The 24085-nt window shown below is 43.3% G+C and overlaps 1 protein-coding gene across 2 annotated transcripts in view; it reads left to right on the top strand.

The window, feature by feature from the left end:
* Positions 1-24085, top strand: part of plekhh1 (pleckstrin homology domain containing, family H (with MyTH4 domain) member 1) — a 144523-nt gene that overhangs the window by 57622 nt on the left and 62816 nt on the right. For both annotated transcript variants that reach the window (XM_069917177.1, XM_069917178.1), the window contains exons 7-11: positions 2935-3887; positions 7475-7553; positions 11196-11287; positions 13442-13592; positions 18068-18207. In XM_069917177.1, coding sequence (XP_069773278.1) covers positions 2935-3887; positions 7475-7553; positions 11196-11287; positions 13442-13592; positions 18068-18207 — 1415 coding nt within the window. The remainder of the gene's footprint in view (positions 1-2934; positions 3888-7474; positions 7554-11195; positions 11288-13441; positions 13593-18067; positions 18208-24085) is intronic.

Below are 24085 nucleotides of genomic sequence, written 5' to 3'. Positions count from 1 at the left end.
CACACTGAATATAAAATGGTCAAACACAATTTCCATTGCATAAAAATGTGGAGAAGTTATCTTTAACATGTTTTTGAGTGTCCTCTTATTTTTTTCTGCAATATGAAATGTGTTTTCAACAACTGATTTGTGACATTGATGTAGTGGAACCAAGTGCGTTACCTATATTTTATCCGACCGTATAAAGTGAAGAAAGTAAATCACAAAAATCGGCAGACGCTGTGGTCGAAGTAAAAGTCACCAAATGCTGGAGAAGCTCAGCAGGTCCAACAGTGTCCGTCATGTAGCAAAGGCAGGGATACATCACCGACGTTTCAGGCTGAGCCCTTCATCAGAGTATGGGAAAATGCAGGCAGGTATCCGAATAAAAAAAGTGGGGGGGGGGGTGGCAAAGGCAGGAGATGATGGGTGGAGAAAGGAGGGAGGGAACAGCAGCGATGAAAGGGAGGAGGGATGGCTGGGTTGGTAGAAGAACTGGAGACAGGAAAAGGAGGAGGAAAGAAAAACAAGCAGGATTAATGGAAAGGAGTTTAGTCAACGGTCATGCCATCTGGCTGGAGGAAGCCCAGACGGAAAATAAGGTGGTGTTCCTCCAATTTGCAGGTGGTCAGGGTGGGACAGTACACAAGGGCCGTGGACAGACATGTGAGTGTGGGAGTGTGACCCAGAATTGAAATGGTTGGCCACTGGTTGGCAAACGGAGTGGAGGTGCTGAGCAAAGCGCTCTCCCAGTCTGCGACCAGTCTCTCCAATGCCAGAAAGGATGCACCAGATGCAGGAAATAAGTTCTCTGGATATGCAAGTGAAGTGTTGCTTCACTTGAAAGGCCTATTTGGGTCCCCGAACTGTAGTGAGGGAGGAGGTCTGGGTGCAAGTGTTGCACCTCCTGCGGACACAGGGGAAGGTGTCAGGGGGTGATGGGTGGGGGGAATGAGGACACGAGGGAATCAGGGAGGGTGCGATTCCTGCGGAAGGCCGGGAGGGGAGGAGAAGGAAAAATGTGTCTTGTGGTGGGATCCAGTGGATAGTGCCAGAAATTTCAGTGGATAATATGTTGGATGCGGAGGCTGGTGGGGTGATAGGTGAAGATGAGGGGGATTCTATTTTTGTTGTGTCTGGGGGAAAAGGGGGCCAGGGCAGATGAGCACGAAATGCAGGTGAGGGCTGAGTTGATAGTGGTGGAGGAGAAGCCACATTTGTGGAAGAAGGTAGACATTTCATAAGATCTGGACTGGAAGACCTCATCTTAGGAACAGATGCGATGGAAATGGAGAAATTGAGAGAAGGGAATAGAATCCTTGCAGGGGACAGGATGTGAGCAAGTGTAGTCTGGGCAATTGTGGGAGTTGGAGGGCTTGTAGTATATGTAGGTGGACCGATCAGGTTTTGAGGTGGAGAGGCAGAAAGGCATGTTGGTGGGGCTTTTTATGATGTCCAGAGGTCTATTCTTCACTTCCTCTGCCCAGTTGGAGTGGAGATTGAACTCTTCCACCATCCGATTCACAGCCCCTGAAGCTTCAGTTCTCAATAACAGGATCTCAACTTAGTTAATAAAGTACCAAAGAATATCAATGTATGTCAGCTGACATGAACATTGCTGCATTTGGTTGATCTAAGAAATGTTTAATCTTGGGGTTTAATATTTGACTGCTTTCCATAATATATCACTGTTTCACTAAATGACTCATGGACAACCAGTGATCGATTTACAACTCTGAAATGTAATTCAGTAACTAGGGATTAACAGGCAGGAATGTTAATTTTAAATTGGTCTAATCAGATATTGTTGACCTATTAGATGAGTTGAAGGCCGAGACAGATAATGTTTTTTTTTATTTTGCAAAAAGGAAAATGAGCTAAGGGTCGGATTTCCCTTCACCTGTCAGATTACAAGAATCATGGCCAGGAATTCCTCTCCCCACTTTTGCAAACCCAAACAAGTTTGTTTTTAAACCGTTGCTAATTCCGGACTGATGCCATCAAAATTAGCTTTGCCCCAATTTAGGATTAAATGTACCAGTCCTATCTTATTCCATAATTATTCTAAAAGTATAGAATTCTTGTCACTGGTCCCAAAATGTTTCCCTTACTACACTTCAATCACTTTCCTTGCCTCCTTTCTCAATAGGAGGTCTAGTGTTGCCCCTTCTCTGGTAGGACCATCTACATATTTCCTGAATACACTGGCTGCCATATCACCTAATCCCTTAGCTCTGTGGCAGTCCCAGTCAGTGTTAGGGACAGTCCCAGACTATTAGAATCCTCCCAGACTGATAAGGTATCTGTGATCTCCCTACATATTTGCTCCTCTGAATGCCACTGGCTAGTTGGGGATCCTACAGTAGAATTCCATCAAAGTGAAAGTCCCCTTCTTATTTCCTACATTCCACCATTTAGCCTTGTTGAATATCTCCAGGAATAACCTCTTTCAGTCCTTCCTCACCCAAATTGAAACCCAGTCCTCCAACCCACTCCTACTACCGTCACCTCTATCTTGTCTGAAACACATGTACCCATCGCTCAACCATGTTTCTGCAATAGCTAGAATATCCCATGTGGGTGTTCTGTTTGCTGAGTTCATCTGCCTAACCTGACAGGCTTCCTGCATTAAAATGAATGCTGTTTCATCTATCAAGCCTCCCTCACTTCCTGTCCTGCCTTCTGAACTTATTTGTTCTACCTTCTATATTTACCTCAACATTCTCATCCACTTCAATAGTGCTTTGGTCCTTCTCCCACCCCTGCTCCCCACACCCCCCCAAAACCCTTCGCAAGTTAGTGCAATCAAAATTCTTGCAAGAATTCTTAGACTCAATCATCCAAGTAATACCTCCAATCAACGGTGAAGGAGGAACTGCCAAAGTCCCAATGCAAGAAAGTGGCATTGCCAATGGGTACTCTTGTCAGTAATGGCATTGTTTTTGTGTTGAACAGACTTCCAGTGCAAAAGGCCGGTGACTGATATGGTTGAAGTTTCTGGGGCCTCTCCCCTGCCACCAACTCCTCGGCCCCTCACTTCACTCGAGAAGCCTGACCAGGCTGTGAAGTTGACAGCGGAAGGCGGGAAGGAGCCACATCAAGAGGGGAGCAACCAGCCACTGTGCAGGGCACCAGCTGAAGGAGGCAGCCCAGGCAGGGCAGTACATCGAGGCGCCTGCACCCCCACCCAAGCAGCAGCAGTCCCTTGTGGTGGGGAGCAGGGGATCTGGCTCCTCGAAAGCGAGCTTCGGGCATTGGCAGACAACTCGGAGTTTGAAGGAGCAAGGATCGAGCACCTTGAGCTGCAGAGGGGAGCTAAAGAGACCCAGAAGTCGACATGGGTCCACCAGAGTGGGTGGGTCCCATCATGTGCCACTCAGAAGGTTTTGTCCGAACTCGACGCCAGGTTCACCTCTAACAAGAGGAATGTACCGAACCTCCAGCTCCCCACTGGATTGGCTTCCAAACTGCCCTCACCTCCCTTGTCCAGAGCCAAGCCCACTGCACCCACTTTACTGACCTTGGCAGCCAAGGAAGGCAGTGCAGGCACGAGTATGACCCTGCCCAAGGTCAGGACACCTCGGGGACCAAGGGACAGCATCCAGCTGGCAAAGAAGCACTACAGTCAGCCACAAGCTGGCACCGAGGTCTTCAACCATGTGGTTTCCATTGACATCTCTTCCTTCAAGCCTGTGGTCTCCCCACCACAAGCTGTTCAGGTGCAGGAGACAGACATTGACGAGGTGCCCGAACAGATGGAGACAGAAGATTGCGAGGCCACTCCCCAGAAGGAGCTCTCCCATCCTGACCCACCTTGTGTGTTGAGGAAGGCACTTGATACTGAGTGTGCCAAGCATGTCTCTGCCAGCAGTCCACCACCACCACCGCTCCATCGCTTCCCTTCGTGGGTAAGATTAAGGTTACTCTTGTGCAACCTTCATGAACTCTCCCCATAAAATAGTCCCCTCACTATCTCAGGCTATCAAGGCCTACCAGGATAAACTCTCTCTAATTTTACCATTACCCAGTGTAATATTACTCTGTTTATTTTTTCGACAGGTATAAGAGAGCCTTATCGTCCATATTTTATATTTTCTGAAAACAGAGGCCATTCAGCCCATTGAGTCTATTGTTGACTCTGACCATCCCATCAGTCCAATTCCCCCACTTCTTAATAACTTCTTCTCCCTCACATCTCATTAACCTCCCAGATTCTACATCTCACCAATACCCTGGGAGCAATTAACAACAGCCAATTATCCTACCAATTCACAGCCTTTGGGATGTATGAGGAAACCTCAGTCCCTGAGGAAGCTCGCACAGTAACAGGGAGAATGTGCAAATTCCAGAGGGACCCAGACCACTGGAGTTAGGACACAGTGGTATGAACAGTGGGCCATCCTTGAATCCCCTGCAACCTTGTGGGGCTTTATTTACCCTTTCACCCCAGTGCAACAGGTCCATGTTTACCATCCTAGCTAATGGCAATCTTTTGCCCATCCTCTCTGGGTAACAGGGCTCAACATCTCAATCCCATTTATCTCCTCTTCCCCACATCTTCCCAGTTAAATAGGGCACTAATCCCCATCTGCAAACCAATAAATTAAATTCTCTTCACCGCACACCCCGACTACAGAAAGACTAATAATCTGGCATGCTCTGAACCTTGGAGGTACCAGGCTAGCAGATTTTTTAGATTAACAGATGATATTTTATTAATACTCCAAAAAAACTCTTAAATTCACAATTTTCCATAATGTTATACAGTACCATTTCAGTGTCTTTCAACCAGGTGAATTTAAAGGGCATGGGGAACCAGGGTCCTGGCAAGAGGTCAGAAAATGGGGTGCAGGAACCCGGTGAGTGTTGCAGGAACTGGGGTTGGGGTGGGGGAACTGGGGTCCTGTAAAGCGGTTAGAGTGGGGGAACCTGCTAACCCACAGCAACACAGGCAATGAGTTCCAAAGTTGAAGACCTTCACAACAGCCCACCCACATCATTATCAGGACCAGGGGGTCAGTGATCTGGTTCCTTGGTTTAAACAACTATCTGGATCCACGAATGTAAACCGCTTCTTCCAAAAAGCAGGAAAAGAACAATTTGTGGAATGACATGTCTGAGCTTTCTATTTTGTTCCTGTCAAGGCTCATTATTATGCCGATGATCCAAGGTTTCCGGCTCACAACAGCACAGCCAGTCCAGGCAAGCCTCACTTGTACTTAATGAGCAGAGTCAGCTCAAAGAACAAGAGAGCTTACACATACATGAGACACTGAATGCAGAATGGTGTATCTTGCAAAGCAAAAGCAAGCGTCAACAAACGCGACATGGTTTGCTCCTATCTGGAGAGTAATTTCACTCTGCACACAGACGGGGTGCAGAATAGTGAAATTGTGGAACTTGGAGTGACTGACAAGCAGCAGAAAAATGAAAAATTGCTCCTCCAGCTTGTATTTATGTGTAAAAAAAAAGGGCAGGGACATGTGAGGCTGCGAAGGGGTGATCTGCTGGGGCAAGTTAAGCAGCATCTATGGAGGCAACAGGATGTGGAAAGGCCCAGTTTCGTACAGAGTACCTGGTCTTTTCGGTTGCGTTTCAGTTGTTGGAATGACCTTTCTCTGTGAACACACGGTGTCATTCTCAGCAAATAGAATGGAATTCCTACCTTCCTGCAGACGATAGCTGTCTCCCCATCTGCAGAGTGTAGATGTCATCTCTCCTATTTGGGCAGCAGGGGGGCTACTGTCTCTGCCCTTCCAACCCCCAGCTACAGAGCAGAGCGGGGAGCCCTCTCCCACCCCAGCTGCGGAGTGGGGGCTAGTTTTTCCCACCCCCTACAGGGTGTGGAATCCCCTCTGTGGGATTCTGTCTGTAAAGTGACAGGTTCCAGTGATTGGGATAGCTATTCCCTGCTGACTCAAGGACCACCTCACGGCATATGGACTGCTTTGTCTACATTTGTGGAACAGTTTATACAGATTGAAAATCCTATGTCTATATCCTGAGTCCACATAGGACTGTGGTGACTGTGCATGCAGGCAGTGTGGGATGACTTCTCTGAAAGTGTAATGTCTTATCTCAGCAGGTAGAACACCGTGCCACTCTTTGTGCATTGGCTTGTCTTTGCATGTAGAATAGATTAAATGTATCATGTTGCATTTATCTTGCCTTGTTGCATACTGAATGGTTGTTTCTCTGGACAGAATCTTTCTTAGAATTGAGGCCTTGATTGTGTGGATGGCCAGAGGCTTTTTCCCAGGGGTGAAATGACCAACGCAAGGAGGGTATAGTTTTAAGGTGCTTGGGTAAGCATGGGATATAAGAGGTACGTTTTTCCACACAGAGCTGGGAGCATGGAATGCGCTGCCGGCTGCAGTGGTGGAGACAGGTACAATGGGATCTTTCAAGAGACTGTTAGGTTCGTGGAACTGAGCAAAACGGAGGGAAATTCTAGGCAATTGTTAGAGGAGGTTATTAGGTTGGCATGACCCTGTAGGCCAAAGGGCCTGCACTGTGCAGTAGATTTCTATGTTTGGCTCAGTGTGGAGAATGGTGTAATTTTGTATGTGGCATAGCTTTATCCTGTGGGTTGTATCCCTGTAAAATGTAATGCATTGCATTTAAACAGTGACTGGCATCTCTCTGTGTTGTGTAACATCCCTTGATATGGAGCCGCCCATCTCTGATGAGGGATGTGTTTACCTTTCAAAGCTGATGTAAAGCGATCTCCCCTGACCCAGTTCACTGTGTATTGTGTGTCTGTGCGCTGGGGAAAATGCTGGGGAGTGCCTGACTCGTGTTGAGCTGCCCAGCTTGCTATGTTGACAACATTATAGACTCCCTGGCTCTCCTGGGGCATTCAGAGTGCCTCACTGCCCCGTGGATGGGCCAAGGGAGTGATTGTGGAGAAGATTCCAAGGTTGGTGTCTCCCTTTGAGCTTGATGGTGCCTAAATAGCTAGTTTGCTCATTGTGAACTCCAATGAATATAATGTTAAAGTGGCCAAATAATCTGCTGTTGTAATTTAGAGATACAGCACAGTAACAGACCCTTCTGGTCCATGTCATCCAAATACACCCATGTGTATGCATTTTGAGGGTGGGAAGACACCGGAGAACCTGGAGAAATCCCACGCAGGTCACAGGGAGAACGTACAAACTCAGTGACAGTCACAGATTTGAAATGGGGTCGTTGGCACTATGATACCTTGGTACTAACCACCACACTAACGGTATCACCTTACCCTGCCCTGGTGTGAGATAATAGGCATTTTACAATCACTGGCTAGGGCAAATGAGGGCTATGTTTAAAATGGCACCTCTGACAGTCTGGCATTCATTTGGTATCAAGTAGCGAGCAAGCAGGTCTCATGATGGCTCTGCAGATACTCCTCTTCGCTCACACTGTGCTAGTTTAGGTGAGTCGTTTCACTGGGGATGGAGGATGGAGCCCCAATATTTGTTCTCACATGTGAGCCTTTCCCTTGCCTTTGCAGGAGGGTCGAATCTATGCCCTGGCAAAGTCGGGGATGAGGATGTCAGAAGTGACCTTTGGAGCTGGTTCCTTGAAGAGATGTAAGTGTGTTTGTCTATGTCTGTGTGATGTTGCACACACAGCGTTGTGGTGGTTTCCTGGAGGGCAGCTTCGACTGTGGTTCAGTCCTTTATCATAAAGGCCAGTCTTTTTTTTTGTCTTTAATGAAGCCTACCTTTGAGCCCCAACCTACAAGCATAGGGGATGTAATATAGGAATGGATGAGTTCAGAGCTGCTCACAACCTTAAGATACTCCAAAGAGCTCAGCAGCTAATAAATTGCTTTTAAACTGTGACCACTGGAGATGCAGCAACAAGTCACCTGATAGACCGTATTTAGGAACAACTAAGTAATGGGCATGAGAGATGGTCTGCTTGATTATTTACAAATAATCTGACAGGATCTTTGTCATTTATGTGGCAGGGTTGTCGATGCCTCAGAATGCCTCGTCTGAGATTTGGCTTGAAATAGTGCACAGAGTTCAGCCTCGTGTATTTTCTGGCATGTCTGGAGCAGGGCTCAAACAGACTCTACCCAGTGAGCCACAGCAGGTCCTGATTTCACACATGCTCAAAGTCAGCAATGTACTTACTAGTCAGGATGGTGTGCTGAAGCAAACAAAAGCTGACGTGTTTGTGCTTCACTCATTTCATCCATGTGCCCCTATACCTGGGTACATGAACTCGCTCTGTCTCTCAGTATGTTGGCGTCACCCTAATGCATGTACCTATGAGTTTCCCTTGGGTAGAACATCTGAGATTGACCTAGGGTCCTCAGTAGTTAAAAACTAACTTACCAGAAACTACGAGACAAACCCAGGAGAAAAATCTGTTCAGACATATTCTTTGAAAACTTGTTTATTATCCATTCTGGAAATGTTTAAAGGAACAGTTGAATTTGAGATGCTATATGATTGGACCTCAAGGTCTGTATCCAGGCAGAGTTGGTGTTGGGGAAGTCTAGATCAAGGGGTCAAAGTCAAAGGTGAAGGGTAAGGGGAAGTCATTTAAGACTGAGATGAGGAGAATTTTCTTCAATCAGAGAGTTATGAACTTGTGGAACTCCCTGCCACAGAAAGTTGTTGGGGCCACTTCATTGGATGTATTCAAAAGGGAATTAGATGTGGTGCTTTGGCTAAAATGAGCAAGAGGTATGGAGAGGGCAGGAGTAGGGTACTGAGATTTCATGACCAGATAGTATTGAAGAATGGTGCAAGGTTGAAGGGCTGAATGGCCTTCTCCAGCTATTTTCAATGATTCTATGTGACCAGATGCAGAGGCCTCCTTTGAATGGGGTTGCAGAATGAAGGGCCTGCACTTGTCTGGCCAGGATCATTTGTTTGGTTAAATGGAAGACCACTTTGGCCGTGTGCGTCCCGGACAGTACTGGAGCTATCCCGGGGAGCAGGAGGTCTCTGCTCGTCAGGGCTCCACTCGAGCGCTGCGGCCTACGTCCCAGATCAGAGGGAAAGCTTTCCCCCTCTGATTAACCCAAGGTATGCAGGTAGCACTCACTGGTAAATCCTCACTGACTTAGTTTCAAAGCCCTGAATAAACAGAAGGATGAGAGATGGGAACTGGAACTGCATGGAAAATAGGAGACAGCAGTAAAAGATCAAGGGCTGTGCGACCCAACCCACATTTTCATTGGGTGTTATTTCTGTCCTGCGGCTATTTTCAGCTGGAATAGATAATTTTGTGGTATGTTATGCTCTCCACCCAGTTTGGGAGGGAAGAGCCTTTATAATCCAAGATCAACTTCCATCATGTGTAGATGTTGCTGTCATTATCCCAGTTCACAACCATGATGGAGAGGGATGATTACACCCCCTTGGAAGGTACTAAATGAATGGGAATATACAATCCTCCAGCTAATGTGCCTTTCTCCAAGCCTCCCAGCTTCCTGTGGTTTCAATTCAACCTTTGAAATAGCCAGTGAGTCCTTTCTTGAATGCTGACAGGATGGGGTCCAATGACAGCATCTAACCTTGACTGGGATTTTAACTCTGGGTTGGTCGGGAAAGGACCTACAGCAGAAAGAGTTCACCCCACTCGTGAGGGCATAGGGGTCCAAACAATAGATTTATTTTTACTTTCTTTCATCTGTGTCAGGAACAGCAAGAAAAGTAAGAAAGCTTTTTGCTCCCAAGTGCTGTGTCTCCCTCTACTGGAGGTTCATATTTCCTGCTGTAGGAGAACTAAGGTTTCCTCTTTCAAAATGAGGGGCAGCCCATTTAAGACAGAGTTGAGAATTTCCTTCAATTCAAGTAATTTCACCTCTGGCACTCTTCTTCGAAGGACAGTGGAAGCAGTCTTCGAGTGTTGAGGCGGCAGGAGTGCTCGAAGCGAATCCACAGACGCTCAATGACTCTGAAGGAACTCTTTTGCTTTTCTTTTTCTTGCTGTAAAGGGCACCGGGCAATGCTAATAGCAACTCTTTGTCTGCCTTGCGGAAATTTCCTGTAATATTACATTATTACGACAATAAATGAATCTTGAAAAGGTCCCACTTCAGCCTCATCATGATCCCTTCTCACTGCTCCCTTCAGGAATAAGGTGCAGAACCTCCAGGTTCATGATCTGCCTGTGTTATCCAAACCATACACTATTCCAAGAGCACCTGACTCAGTGTATTTTTTTGCGATTATCTATTGAATAACTATCTACCCTTTTTTCTCTTGTGGCACAGTGTGATAATTTAATTTGTGTAGTTTGGTAATGTATCTTGCAGATTCAGCAAGGTACTTGTGCATATGTTAATAAACTCATTGTCATCAAATAAACTTTCATAGCAAGAGTAGATAGAACTACTCAAAGGTTGAAAGGTCACAGGAGGTAGGTGGGAACATGTTTATTTAAAAATGGGCAGGTTTGAGGAGCAGTGTAGTCTACCCCGGCAGCTCTCTTCTTGTGCTCTGGCTGGTGTGTTAGTATGTCCTTGCTCAAGGGTCCTACAGAATGCCAGCAGTTCCGACACTGCTGGATGTGACTTGCCTTCCTTTCGGACTGCATTGCCACTCTTGCCCCCCAAATGGAACTCACAAAACACCAGCCTGCCTTTCCCTGCCCAGGTTTACTTTTTAAAAATGGCAGTTTGCTTTACACTGCTCTTGCCTGGTATGGAAGTTTGGGAATTGGATTGGAGACCTTACCACCTGTCCCATTCCTCCCTAATTAGCACTAGTGATGAGACCAAGCCCACTTTTATTTTAGGGGTGTCTCCTGAATGTTAAAAAGCACTCACCTAGTCCTGGCTTTGTCCTTGCTTCATTGTGGGAACTATGTTGCCATCACTGTAAATTGGACCCAAGTTTGAGTCATGATTGAGGCTACCCCACCCACCTTCTGACTTCTCCACAGGCAAAGGGGCCAAAGAAACTTTGCAAAAGGCCCTTGGAGCAGTAGGGATGAACTTGATAGCTTGCAAATTTGTTCAGGGTGCCCACCTTGCCCGCCCTCAGAGCATGCCAAACTTCAAGGCTCCCCAGTGGGGCTGCTTGGCTCAGTAATTCGATGAGCCTGTATCCATGTAAACGCAAAGGGGCCCTGGCAGGGCGCCTATTGACTGATGGATCAAAATAAGTTGGTCAGGTGTTCAGGTCATGTCAGCAAGTAGGACGAACCTGGCCCGGGCATGCAGCTCCTTATTCTTGTATTAACCTCCTCCATGTTTCATTTTCCAGTGTCAAACCTTCCTGCAAGTATCACATCTGGCCCCTTTACTCACCTCATCTACAAGAACGTGACTGTTCCTGTCTACAGCACTTTGAAAGGGGTAAGAATGATGATTGATTTTGATTAAGCTGTAGGTCAGGTACAAGCCTCAGAACTGAGTGGTCTTTCCCAAGCCCATATCCTTTGCACCGTGGAAATGTGCAGCACACAGGAGCAGCTTTGTGAGGCCAAATGTTGTTTCAATTTGTAGGGGTCCCTAAACTTTTCAAACCATCAACCCCTTCATGGAATCTGTGCTACCTCATCGACCCCCAGGCATGGACTCCTTGGGGTAGTTGTGAAGTGACAGTGGTGGGGGGAGGGTGGGGGGGAGAGAGGTTGGTGGGGGTGCCATGCCGGATTTCTTTTGGGGGTGGAGTAGCTCCATCAGTCCTTTGCTCTCTAAGAGGCCGAAGCCAAATACAACGTGGCAGCCACCAAGGCCACATCTGCCATAGGCACTATTTTCAAAAGTTTAATCGCCCCCCCCAGACCCTGCCGTTTATCAACTCCCTTTCGACCCCCTGGGTTGTCCCATCGACCTCCAGGAATCATTATCGACCACTTTGGATACCCTTAACTTAGAGGTACAGACCAGAAGGCCCTTATGGTCCACAAGCCTGCACTGCCCAAATACATCATGACCAATTGACCCACTAACCTCATACGTCTTGAGAAAGTGAAAGGAAACCAGATAACCTGGAGGAAACCTATGCAGACATGGGGATAACATACAAACTCCCTACAGTGGTGGATTCAAACCTGGGTCACTGGTGCAGTAATAGTCTTGCTCTGAGTGCTATGCTTTCTCACTTATAAGCAGAAAATGCTGGGAAACACTTAGCAGGTCTGACAGCATCTGTGGACTGCAAACTTTTGTCAGAATTGGGAAAAGGAAGACACAAGTTATAGGCAGTGATGGATCGGAAAATGAGAATGTCAGTGGGCGAGGCAGGGTTTCTGTATAAAGCCACCGTCGATGAGACATTCTGATGGATAGGTCATGAGGGTATTGGAGGGATAGAGAACACCACCAAAAGGATGAGCATTTGAGAGCATCCAGCTGGCTGGGCCGTGTCAGTGAAGAGTTGTTCTCACAGGTGACCAACACTGGTCAGTTCTGATTCCTCAGTGAAAGTGAATTGTTGGAAATAGTTGAATGTGATTTCAAGAAGGTGGTTTCTTGCTCAGACTGTGTCATTACCACAGTGCAGGTGGTCATGGGAAGGCCAGAGTAGATTGGCTCTCTCAATTAACGGCATTCCAGGCAAGGTTGTCGACCACTGCTGCTGATTGTATAGGTGGCTGTCTTCTACATCTGCTGTTGTCCTTGTGGCTGAGAAAAGAGTTAACATGGGCCACACACCTGAAACACCCATGGAGTTGATTTGTTCGTTGCTACATCTACCAAGATATAATGAGAAGCTTTGATTTGCATGTTATCCAGACAAGACAACTTGTACAGTACAGCATTACGCAAGCCCTTTGGCCCTTAACGTTATGTAAACTTACGAGAAAATCTAACCCTTTTTTCTCTCACAGCCCATAACCCCCTATTTTTCTAACATCGATGAACCTATCTAAGATGCTTTTACATGTCTCTATTGTACCAGCCTCCACACCACTCCAGGCAATGCATTCCAGGCATCTACCACTCCCCGTATTTATTTTTAAAAAAACCTACTCACTTTAAATAGAGATCTTCTGGTATTGGCCACTGCCACTCTGGGGGAAAAAGGTGCTAGCTGTCCACACTATCTAGGTCTCTCATAACCTCTATGAAGTTGCCTCTCATCCTTCATCACTCCAAAGAGAAAAGCCCCAGCTTATTGAACCTTTCAATAATAAACAAAAATGCAGGGATTTGTGTTACAATAAATGAATCCTCATGGTCCTAGTGCTTGTCATCCCAAGGCCAGGAGCCAAGGCCCAGACAAGTTGATGGGTCATCCCAAGGCCAGGAGCTAAAGCCCAGACAAGTCAGTGTGTCATCTCAAGGCCAGGAGCTAAGGCCCAGACAAGTCAGTGTGTCATCCCAAGGTCAGGAGCTAAGGCTCAGACAAGTCAGTGTGTCATCCCAAGGTCAGGAGCTAAGGCTCAGACAAGTCGGTGTGTCATCCCAAGGCCAAGGAGCTAAGGCCCAGACAAGTTGGTGTGTGATAGACATCATTGTTGTTGAAAGTAGTGTTGTCTTTATCTCGATGGAATTTTACAGAAAGCCACGCTGATCAGCAACATTCCCTTCCCTGATGAGTCCTCGGGATCTGACGATGACAGCAGTTCCCAAGCCAGTTTCCGGACATCCACTGCAGGATCTGAGTCAAGGAAAACCAATGGCCCTGGGAGCCCCCGAGCCGTGAAAAGAGGTGGGTGATCGACAAGAACTGGAGTCCTTGGTGAATGAGATTTCTTTCTTTATCATTGTCTTCCTTGAGGTGTTGCAGCAAATCAGAAAACTCAAGTGCAACACCTGCACCCATGTCTCCTCCCTCGCCATCATTCAGGGTCCCAGTCAGTCATTCCAAGTGAGGCAACACTTTATCTGCAAATCTGTATGGGTCATTTACTGCATCCAGTATTACTGGTATAAACTCCTCTATCAGGGAGAGTGGACACAGATTGAGGGATCGCTTTGTGGAGTACCTTCCCTCCATCCACCACAACAGCCACAATCTCTCACTGACCAGCAACTTAATTGCAATTCCCATTTCCACATCATCATGTCTGTCATCAACTGCCAGGTTGAAACCACACACAAATTGGAAGAACAGTTCCTTCTACAGTGGCTCCCCTCTTATTCACCGTTTCAGTCAACCACGGTCCAAAACTGATCTGACTGCCCCGGTCTCTCCTCACAGCCCTGTAACAGACCCAACTAATCCCACTGCTTAGCACTCTCCCCACAGCCTGTATTGGTCCCCACACTGATCGCACTGCCCGCTCTCTCCCCACAGCCCATATCGGTCCCCACACTGATCGCAATGCCCCGCTCTCTTCCTTCAGCCCCGTGTCAGTCTCCACACTGATCCCACTGCCCCACTCTCTGCCCACAGCTCTGTGTCAGTCCCCAAACTGATCCCACTGCCCCACTCTCTGTCCACAGCCCCGTGTCGGTCCCCACACTGATCCCACTGCTCCACTTTCTGCCCACAGCCCTGAGTCGGTCCCCAAGCTGATCCCACTGCCTGCCCCACTCTCTGCCCACAGCTCTGTGTCGGTCTCCATACTGATCCCACTGCCCCGTTCTCTGCCCACAGCCCCATGTTGGTGCCCACAGCCTCGTGTTGGTCCCCACACTGATCCCTACTTAAATAAAAGTTTACAGCTACACTATAATATCCCATATAGCTTTTCTAAGCATGTAATATGGTGTTCACATAACATCCATATCACATAACACCCAATTTCACAGAACGTAGAATGGATGTTAAGTGGCACGTACCCTGTATAGGGTTTGGTACTATCTGTGGTTTCAGGCATCTGCTGGGGGTCTTGGAACATACCCCCCCAGATAAGGGGGGGAACTACTATATTCTGTCTTGGCAGTCTGCAACTAGGCAGTATCAACATCGACTTGTCCAACATCCAGTAATCTTCCCCGTTGTTTTCTCAACCACCCTCCCTCCCATCTTGCTTTCTCTTAAATTTAGACCAATTCTTCCTCCTTCCCTTTCCCCTCCCGCACCCTCTCTACCTGCCCATCACCCACACCTTTCTTCCTACTCCTCCCCACCCCCTTCCCTTCCTCCTTCAGAGTGCACCTTCCTCAGCCCTCTGCCTCTTCCTCCTATCACCTCCTAGCTTCTTGGTTTTATTCCCTTCATCCATCCCTCCCCACTAGCTATATTCGCCTATCACTAGCCTGCTCATGCTCTTCCCCCTTCCTCCCCCCCATGGACCTTTTTATTTGGGCTTCTGCCTCTTGCTTGCTCTTCCTGATGAACAGTTTCAGCCTGCTATGTAAACTGTCCATTGTCTTCCACTAATGCTGCCTAACCCACTGAGTTCCTCCAGGCTTTTGTGCATTGGTTCAGAAAATGCATTAACCAGTCTGTAAAACAGGGACATCTGGATGACCTAACGCAATGCAAGATAGGGAGCACAAACCTTCAACCAGTACAAGACTGTATAATTTCCTACATCAGTTATATCTTACACCACAAAAATTGAATAGGTTGAAATCAGACTTATCAGATCAATGTTTCAGATGTGGTGAAGAAATAGGAGCTTTTTTTACATTCAACTTGGTCCTGTTCCAAGGTAAGACCTTTTCAATTGGCATTACCAAATTTTTTGGAACAAGTTACAGGTGTTGTATTTCTGCAAAATCTAGATTTATTTTTATTAGGAAATACTAAAGGAACAAAACCTAAATTAAAATTGTCAATATATCAATTAGATTTTGTTAAAATTGCATCAGCGGTGACAAGAAAGTGTATTGCAGTTACTTGGCAATCAGATATGCATTTGAGTATGGAATGATGGAATGTAGAAATTCAAAATCGTATCCCTTTAGAAAAAAATTATATGTAATTTAAGAAATAAAAATGTGTGTTTCTACAAATTTGGCACCCATATACCCAAACATTATGTTAGCTTCCTGTACCTACAAACCCATGAGAAATCTCCTCTAGAGTGTATTAAAAGATTTTGGTAAAGTAGGTATGTTGGAAGACATTTCTATGTGCAATGCTGAAAGCATCTTTTTTTCCTTCGATATAATTGTAGCGAGGTCACTATGGCTACAGGTAGGTTATAGCTCTTGGTTATAGCCCCAAGGCTGTAGCTCAAATAGATTGTATTCAACACTGAGTTTGTTCAGTGGCAGCTCTGCCTTTTATAGTCTGCTTGGCCGCGTCACCACCAGGGCGTGGCTTGAACAGGTCAGCTGCCGATTGGTTATATAGTTGCCCGGGCCCTGAGTGGGCCCCCTGAAATCCACCGACAGTGATTGAACAGTTTCACCACTCTGCCGGCAACCTATGGAAACAGACTTTTCAGCTCGCACGATGCTTTGCCGGTCACTGCGTTCGAAAGCCATTTCCTGTGTTGCCTCGAGACGTGGGCCGCTACATAACTATATTTTATTCTCATAATGATTATTCTGAGGGTGGGGAGGTGATTTTTCAGGAGGGGAGGGCTTTATTATCATCATGTCTGTACTTTTAGATTGTTAGTTGTTTCTCTTTTGTATTAATATGTTGGGAATTGATCATACATGTTTGGGAAAATTTTTTAACTAAAATATCTTTTTAAAAAGCCAGTACAAGACCACTGCTCTGGTGGATCATGGGTGTTGTTAGATAATGTCGGAGGGCAGGTTGGGAAAGTGTTTAAAAAGGCAAACAGCATCCTGGCCTTCATAAACGCTGCATTTGCCTTTTAACTCTGTACCCTGCAGGAAGTGCACAGAAGGCATGGTGTTCATTAAGTACTGTTAGGGTCACAAGTAGAGTAATGTCTCCAGCACTTTCGAGAAACTAAAACATTTTGATGAGGATGCAGAAAAACAAATACTGAAATAATTTCAAGTGCTGTGGAACTTCTGTTATGTGGGTCTGCTTCCTGAACTGCTGTCGTTCATGTGACCAAGGACTGAACTATCCCAAAGGAAGTTGAACATTGTAGGGTATTGTGTAATAAGTGCAGCGTTTAGACTCCACCCCCCATTCCCAGGACTGGAAACACTGGGATGGTTCTTCTTGGTACAGAAGAAGTTGAGTGGGTGAGTAATACTTGCAATCAAGAAGGATGGAGGTCAAATGGACAGAAACTGTTCCTACTGGTGGACAAAGAATGAGGTGACTGGCAAAAAAGAGTCTAAAGTTACAAGAAGGGATGTTTAATGCACAACACCCCAGTTAAGAAACGGATTATACTGGCTGAGATATGATGAAGGGAGACTCTATGGGAGCATGCCAAAGGCAGCTGGATTAGTGACTAACATAGCAATGGGGAAAGGTGGATAAGAATGTGGGACTAGCTGAATACCACCTGCTTAGAGCCAGGGGGGACACAATGGGCTGAATGTTCATTTTCTATGCTATAATCTGTGATTCCTGAACCAAGCTGATTGCTGGGTTGCCTGGGAAACATCACAGAAGCTCCAAGAGATGAATGGTGGGCATACCTTTTATGGCAGAAGATGGTCCAGTAATGGAGAGACTCCTGCAAGAAGGATATGGTTATGAGAGGAGGTGAATGTGAAACTGCTCTAACAATCTTTGGACAGGACGAATCCTCTTCATACGTTGCTATCCCTGCAATAGCTTCCCAAACCCTTGGGTCCCTCTGTGTGTACCTGGATAGGATACAAGAAATAGGTGCAGGAGTCGGCTATCGAGCCCATCAAGCATATTCTGCCATTCATCAAGACCATGGCTGATCTGATTGTAGGCTCAGCCCCACCTACCTGCCTTTTCCCCACAACCATTAATTCCCCCACTATGCAAAAAATCTTATCTATCTGTGTCTTAAATATATTTAATGAAGTGGCCTTTATTGCTTCCTTGGGCAGAGAATTTCAGATTCACTGCTCTAGGAAATGTAGTTCCTCCTCAGCTCCATCCTAATTATTTCCCTGAATCTTGAGGCTATGTCCCCTAGTTCTGGTCTCACCCACCAGTGGATACAACTCTTCTGCCTCTATCTCACCTATTACTTTCATTACTTTATATGTTTCCATAAGATCCCCACTCATTCTTCTAAACTCCAATGAGTATAGTTCCAGGAGACTTACTGTCTCCTCATTGGCTAATCCCCTCAACACATTGAACCTTCTCTGCTCTGCCTCCAAGGGCAGTAAGTAAGATGGGGATTCACACTGTCTCTCTCCCCACAGGTGTCTCCATGTCCTCTGTTAGCTCAGAAAGTGATTACGCCATCCCTCCAGATGCCTGTTCCGTGGACAGCGATTATTCCGAGCCCGAGCACAAGCTCCTCAGAACCTGTTCGGTCTACTCCACGGAGAGCAACTGCAATGTAAGTGTGTGGACTTCTCTCTCCCAGTGCAATGGGGACCCTGAATGGAGAATCAATGATTAGCTGAAATTATCACATAATCATAATATTAATCCACTTGTCCATGCATCATCTATGGTCCTTCTCAGTCCCGATAAGTCACTTCACTAGGAACTTTATCGTGGCTGTTCCAAACCTGAATACACCCTAACAGATGAAAATGAAAGCCATTTTGCATACAGACTGTAACTTTTTTTTATAATTTTTTATTTTTCACACCATAAATCACATTAACCATGATACACATTTTTTCCTTTTCACACATATACAATGTCATTTTCTCCCCCCCCCTCCCCACCTCCCCCCTCCCGTCCATTTAAGGTATAAAATCTAGGATACATTAAACCAGTCAGACAATGTTGTCATTCAATAAAAATACACCAGAAATTCCACTGAGTCCATTCTTTTCATTTCCTTTTCCCTCCGTTAACTTAGGTAGTGATTGTCCCCGGTAGGTTTTCGCTATTGTGTTTAATATAAGGCTCCCATATTTGTTCGAATATTTCAATATTATTTCTTAAACTATATGTTATTTTTTCTAATGGAATACATTTATTCATTTCTATATACCATTGTTGTATTTTCAAATTATCTTCCAATTTCCAGGTTGACATAATACATTTTTTTGCTACGGCTAGAGCTATCTTAACAAATCTTTTTTGTGCATCCTCCAAATCAATTCCAAATTCTTTGTTTTTTATGTTACTTAGGAGAAAGATCTCTGGATTCTTTTGTATATTGTTTTCTGTTATTTTATTTAATATCTGATTGAGATCTTCCCAAAATTTTTCTACTTTTTCACATGTCCAGATTGCATGAATTGTTGTTCCCATTTCTTTTTTACATCGAAAACATCTATCAGATACTGTTGGGTCCCATTTATTTAACTTTTGAGGTGTAATGTATAGCCTGTGTATCCAATTATATTGTATCATGCGTAACCTCGTATTTATTGTATTTCTCATCGTTCCAGAGCATAACTTCTCCCATGTTTCCTTTTTTATCTTTATATTTAAATCCTGTTCCCATTTTTGTTTAGTTTTACCATTTGTTTCCTCATTCTCCTTTTCTTGCAGTTTAATATACATATTTGTTATAAATCTTTTGATTATCATTGTATCTGTAATCACATATTCAAAGTTACTTCCCTCTGGCAAACTCAAACTGCTTCCTAATTTATCCTTCAAGTAGGATCTCAATTGGTAATATGCCAGTGCTGTATCTTGAGTTATATTGTATTTATCTTTCATTTGTTCAAAGGATAATAATCTATTTCCTGAAAAACAATTTTCTATTCTTTTAATCCCTTTTTTCTCCCATTCTCTAAAGAAAAGGTTATCTATTGTAAAAGGGAGTAACTTGTTTTGCGTCAATATTAGTTTTGGTAATTGATAATTTGTTTTATTTCTTTCTACATGAATCTTCTTCCAAATATTGAGTAGATGATGTGATACTGGAGAACTTCTATGTTGTACCAATTTTTCATCCCATTTATATAATATGTGTTCAGGTGTCTTTTCCCCTATTTTATCTAATTCTAATCTAGTCCAATCTGGCTTTTCCCTTGTTTGATAAAAATCTGATAGGTATCTTAATTGTGCGGCTCTATAATAATTTTTAAAGTTTGGCAGTTGTAAGCCTCCTTGTTTATACCATTCTGTTAATTTATCTAGTGCTATCCTCGGTTTCCCCCCTCTCCATAAAAATTTCCTTATTATTTTCTTTAACTCCTTGAAGAATTTCTCTGTCAGTTGTATTGGCAATGCCTGAAATAGGTATAATATCCTTGGAAAAATGTTCATTTTAATACAGTTTATCCTTCCTATTAGTGTTAATGGTAAATCTTTCCAATGCTCTAAATCATCCTGTAATTTTTTCATTAGAGGATAATAATTGAGTTTATATAGTTGGCCGAGATTTTTGTTTATTTGTACACCTAGGTATCTTATTGCTTGCATTTGCCATCTAAATGGTGATTCTTTCTTAAATTTTGAGAAATCCGCATCATTCATAGGCATTGCTTCACTTTTATTTATGTTGATCTTGTAACCCGACACTTCTCCGTATTCCTTCAATTTCTTATATAATTCTTTTATTGATAGTTCTGGTTCTGTTAAGTATACTATAAGATCATCCGCAAATAAACTGATTTCAGTTTATTTCTACTCTGTCTAAGACCTTCTCTGTGTCTAAAGCAACTGCTACTGTAGGTGCTTTATTCCCTTCTACTGCATGAATTAAGTTAATAAATTTACAAATATTGTCTGTTGTGCGTCTTTTTTTGATAAATCCAGTTTGGTCTAGATTTACCATTTTCGGTACATACTCTGCTAATCTGTTTGCTAATAATTTAGCTATTATCTTATAATCTGTGTTAAGTAAAGATATTGGTCTATATGACGCTGGATGAGTGGATCTTTCCCTTGCTTTAGTATTACTGTAATTATTGCTGTTTTACATGAATCTGGTAAGCTTTGCGTTTTATCAATCTGGTTGATTACTTCCAGGAGGGGCGGAATTAATAAGTCTTTAAATGTTTTATAGAATTCTATTGGGAATCCATCCTCTCCTGGTGTCTTATTATTTGGTAATTTTTTTATTATCTCTTGTATTTCTACTATTCCAAATGGCTCTGTTAATTTATTTTGTTCCTCTATTTGTAGTTTTGGTAGTTCAATTTTAGTTAGAAATTCATCTATATTCCCTTATTTCCCTTCGTTTTCAGTTCGGTATAATTGTTCATAGAATTCTCTAAAGTTTTCCTTAATTTCTTTTGGATTATATGTAATTTGTTTATCTTTTTTCCTTGATGCCAATACCATTTTCTTAGCTTGTTCTGTCTTAAGCTGCCATGCTAGGATTTTGTGCGTTTTTTCACCTAGTTCATAATATTTCTGTTTTGTCTTCATTATATTTTTCTCCACCTTATATGTTTGTAGTGTTTCATATTTTATTTTTTTATCCGCCAATTCTCTTTTAGTTATATCTTCCTTCATTACTAATTCTTTTTCTATATTTACTATTTCCCTTTCCAACTGCTCTGTTTCCTGATTATAGTCCTTCTTCATCTTGGTTACATAACTTATTATTTGCCCTCTAATGAATGCTTTCATTGCATCCCATAGTATAAACTTATCTTTCACTGATTTCATATTTATTTCAAAGTACATTTTAATTTGTTTTTCAATAAATTCTCTAAAATCCTGCCTTTTAAGTAACATAGGGTTTAATCTCCATCTATACATTCTTGGAGGGATGTCCTCTAAATTTACTGTCAATATTAAGGGTGAATGGTCCGATAGTATTCTAGCTTTATATTCTGTTTTTTTTACTCTATCTTGTATACGAGCTGATAACAAAAATAGGTCTATTCTTGAGTATGTTTTATGTCTAGCCGAGTAATATGAATACTCCTTTTCCTTTGGGTGTTGTTTCCTCCATATATCCAAAAGTTGCATTTCTTCCATCGATTTAATTATAAATTTGATTACTTTGTTCTTTCTGTTAATTTTTTTCCCAGTTTTGTCCATATTTGAATCCAAATTCAGGTTGAAATCCCCTCCTATTAATATGTTCCCTTGCGTATCTGCTATCTTCAAAAAGATATCTTGCATAAACTTTTGATCATCTTCGTTAGGTGAATATACATTGAGTAGATTCTAAAACTCCGAATATATCTGACATTTTATCATTACATATCTCCCTGCTGGATCTATTATTCAGACTGTAACTTTAAGGGAGGTGGTGTGAATAGTGTGGTTTAAACCAAAGTGATGTGTTTCCCCATACTAATTACCAATGTGCTTCACAGCAGAGATAACAAACCACACTGATGCCCAGGTTCCAAAAGAGATTTTAGGCAGGTAATCAACACTACAGTCCTAGATATATTCAGGGGACAAAAGGCAGAGGGTTTTGGAAGGGAATTCTAGAGCTTGGTCCCCAGTCAACCAAAAGAACATCCAGCAATGGTGGAACAACCGGGACTAGATATGCTCACTATTGAAGTCATCTATGTGAGGCTCTGCCTCAAGAAGGCAGCTGGCATCATAAAGAGCCCCCATCACCCTGGTCACCTTCTCTTCTCACTGCTTCCTTCAGGTAGAAGGAACAGAAGCTTGAAGTTCAGTGAGGCACTGCCTCAAGAAGGCAGCTGGCATCATAAAGATCCCCATCACCCTGGTCACCTTCTCTTCTCACTGCTCCCTTTTTAATTTAAAAAAAATTTTTTCACATATGAACCATCTTAATCAAAATACACACAAACATTTCTCTCTTGAATATACAGTGTCATTTTCTCCTTCCCACTCCCCTCCAAACCCATCAAAGGTTCAACATATACAATACAATAAACCCATTAAACAATGTCATCACACAATGAAAATAAACAAGAAAATTGTGTCATCTACTTTTACACACTGGGTCAGTTCATTTCGTCTTCTTCTCATTCTATCCTTTTAGGGGGTGGAGGTCCGTGGTAGGCCCTCTCTGTTGTGTTCCATGTACGGTTCCCAAATTTGTTCAAATAATGTGACTTTATTTTTTTAATTATATGTTATTTTTTCCAATGGAATACATTTATTCATTTCCATGTACCATTGCTGTACTCTCAGGCTCTCTTCTGATTTCCAAGTTGACATTATACATTTTTTTGCTATAGCTAAGACTATCATAATAAATCTTTTTTGTGCTTCAGCCAGTTTGAGGCCTAATTCTTTACTTCTTATATTACTTAGAAGAAAGATCTCTGGATTTTTTGGTATGTTGCTTTATGTGATTTTATTTAATACCTGATTTAGATCTTGCCAAAACCTTTTCATTTTCTCACATGCCCAAATTGCATGTACTGTTGTTCCCGTTTCCTCCTTACAGCAAAACCATCTATCTGATAATGTTGGATCCCATTTATTTAACTTTTGGGGTGTGATATATAGCCTGTGTAACCAATTATATTGTATCATGTGTAACCTCGTATTTATTATATTTCTCATAGTTCCGGAACATAACTTTTCCCATATTTCATTTTTTATCTTTATGTTTAGATCTTTTTCCCACTTTTGTTTGGGTTTATAGCTTATTTCATCATTTTCTTTCTCTTGCAGCTTGATGTACATGTTTGTTATAAATCTTTTAATTATCATTGTGTCTGTAATCATATTCAAAGCTGCTTCCCTCTGGTAATCTCAGTCTGCTTCCCAATTTGTCCTTTAAGTAGGTTTTCAGTTGGTGGTATGCAAACATTGTATCATTAGTTATTCCATATTTGTACTTTATTTGTTTAAATGAAAATGAATTATTTCCCAAAAAACAATTTTCTATTCTTTTAATTCCTTTTCTCTCCCATTCTCTAAAGGAAAGGTTATCTATTGTGAAAGGGATTAGTTGTTTTTGCGTTAATAATAATTTTGGTAGTTGATAATTTCTTTTTTTCCTTTCTACGTGAATCTTCTTCCAAATGTTGAGCAGATGGTATAGTACTGGTGAACTTCAATATTGCACCAGTTTTTCATCCCACTTATAAAGTGTTCTGGTACCTTTGCCCCTATTTTATCTAGCTCTATCTTGGTCCAATCTGGTTTTTCCCTTGTTTGATAAAAATCTGATAGACATCTTAATTGTGTTGCTCTATAATAATTTTATAATCAGCCAGCTCCCCACCATGATTACCAGCCCCCCCACATCTCCATCGGGCACACAAAACTCAAAACGGTCAACCAGTTTACCTATCTCGGCTGCACCATTTCATCAGATGCAAGGATCGACAATGAGATAGACAACAGACTCGCCAAGGCAAATAGCGCCTTTGGAAGACTACACAAAAGAGTCTGGAAAAACAACC

This window comes from Narcine bancroftii, chromosome 2 (genome assembly GCF_036971445.1).
Source record: "Narcine bancroftii isolate sNarBan1 chromosome 2, sNarBan1.hap1, whole genome shotgun sequence".
Classification (NCBI taxonomy): domain Eukaryota; kingdom Metazoa; phylum Chordata; class Chondrichthyes; order Torpediniformes; family Narcinidae; genus Narcine; species Narcine bancroftii.
Note: the sequence above shows the minus strand (reverse complement) of the source record. Positions and strands in the feature narration are given on the sequence as shown.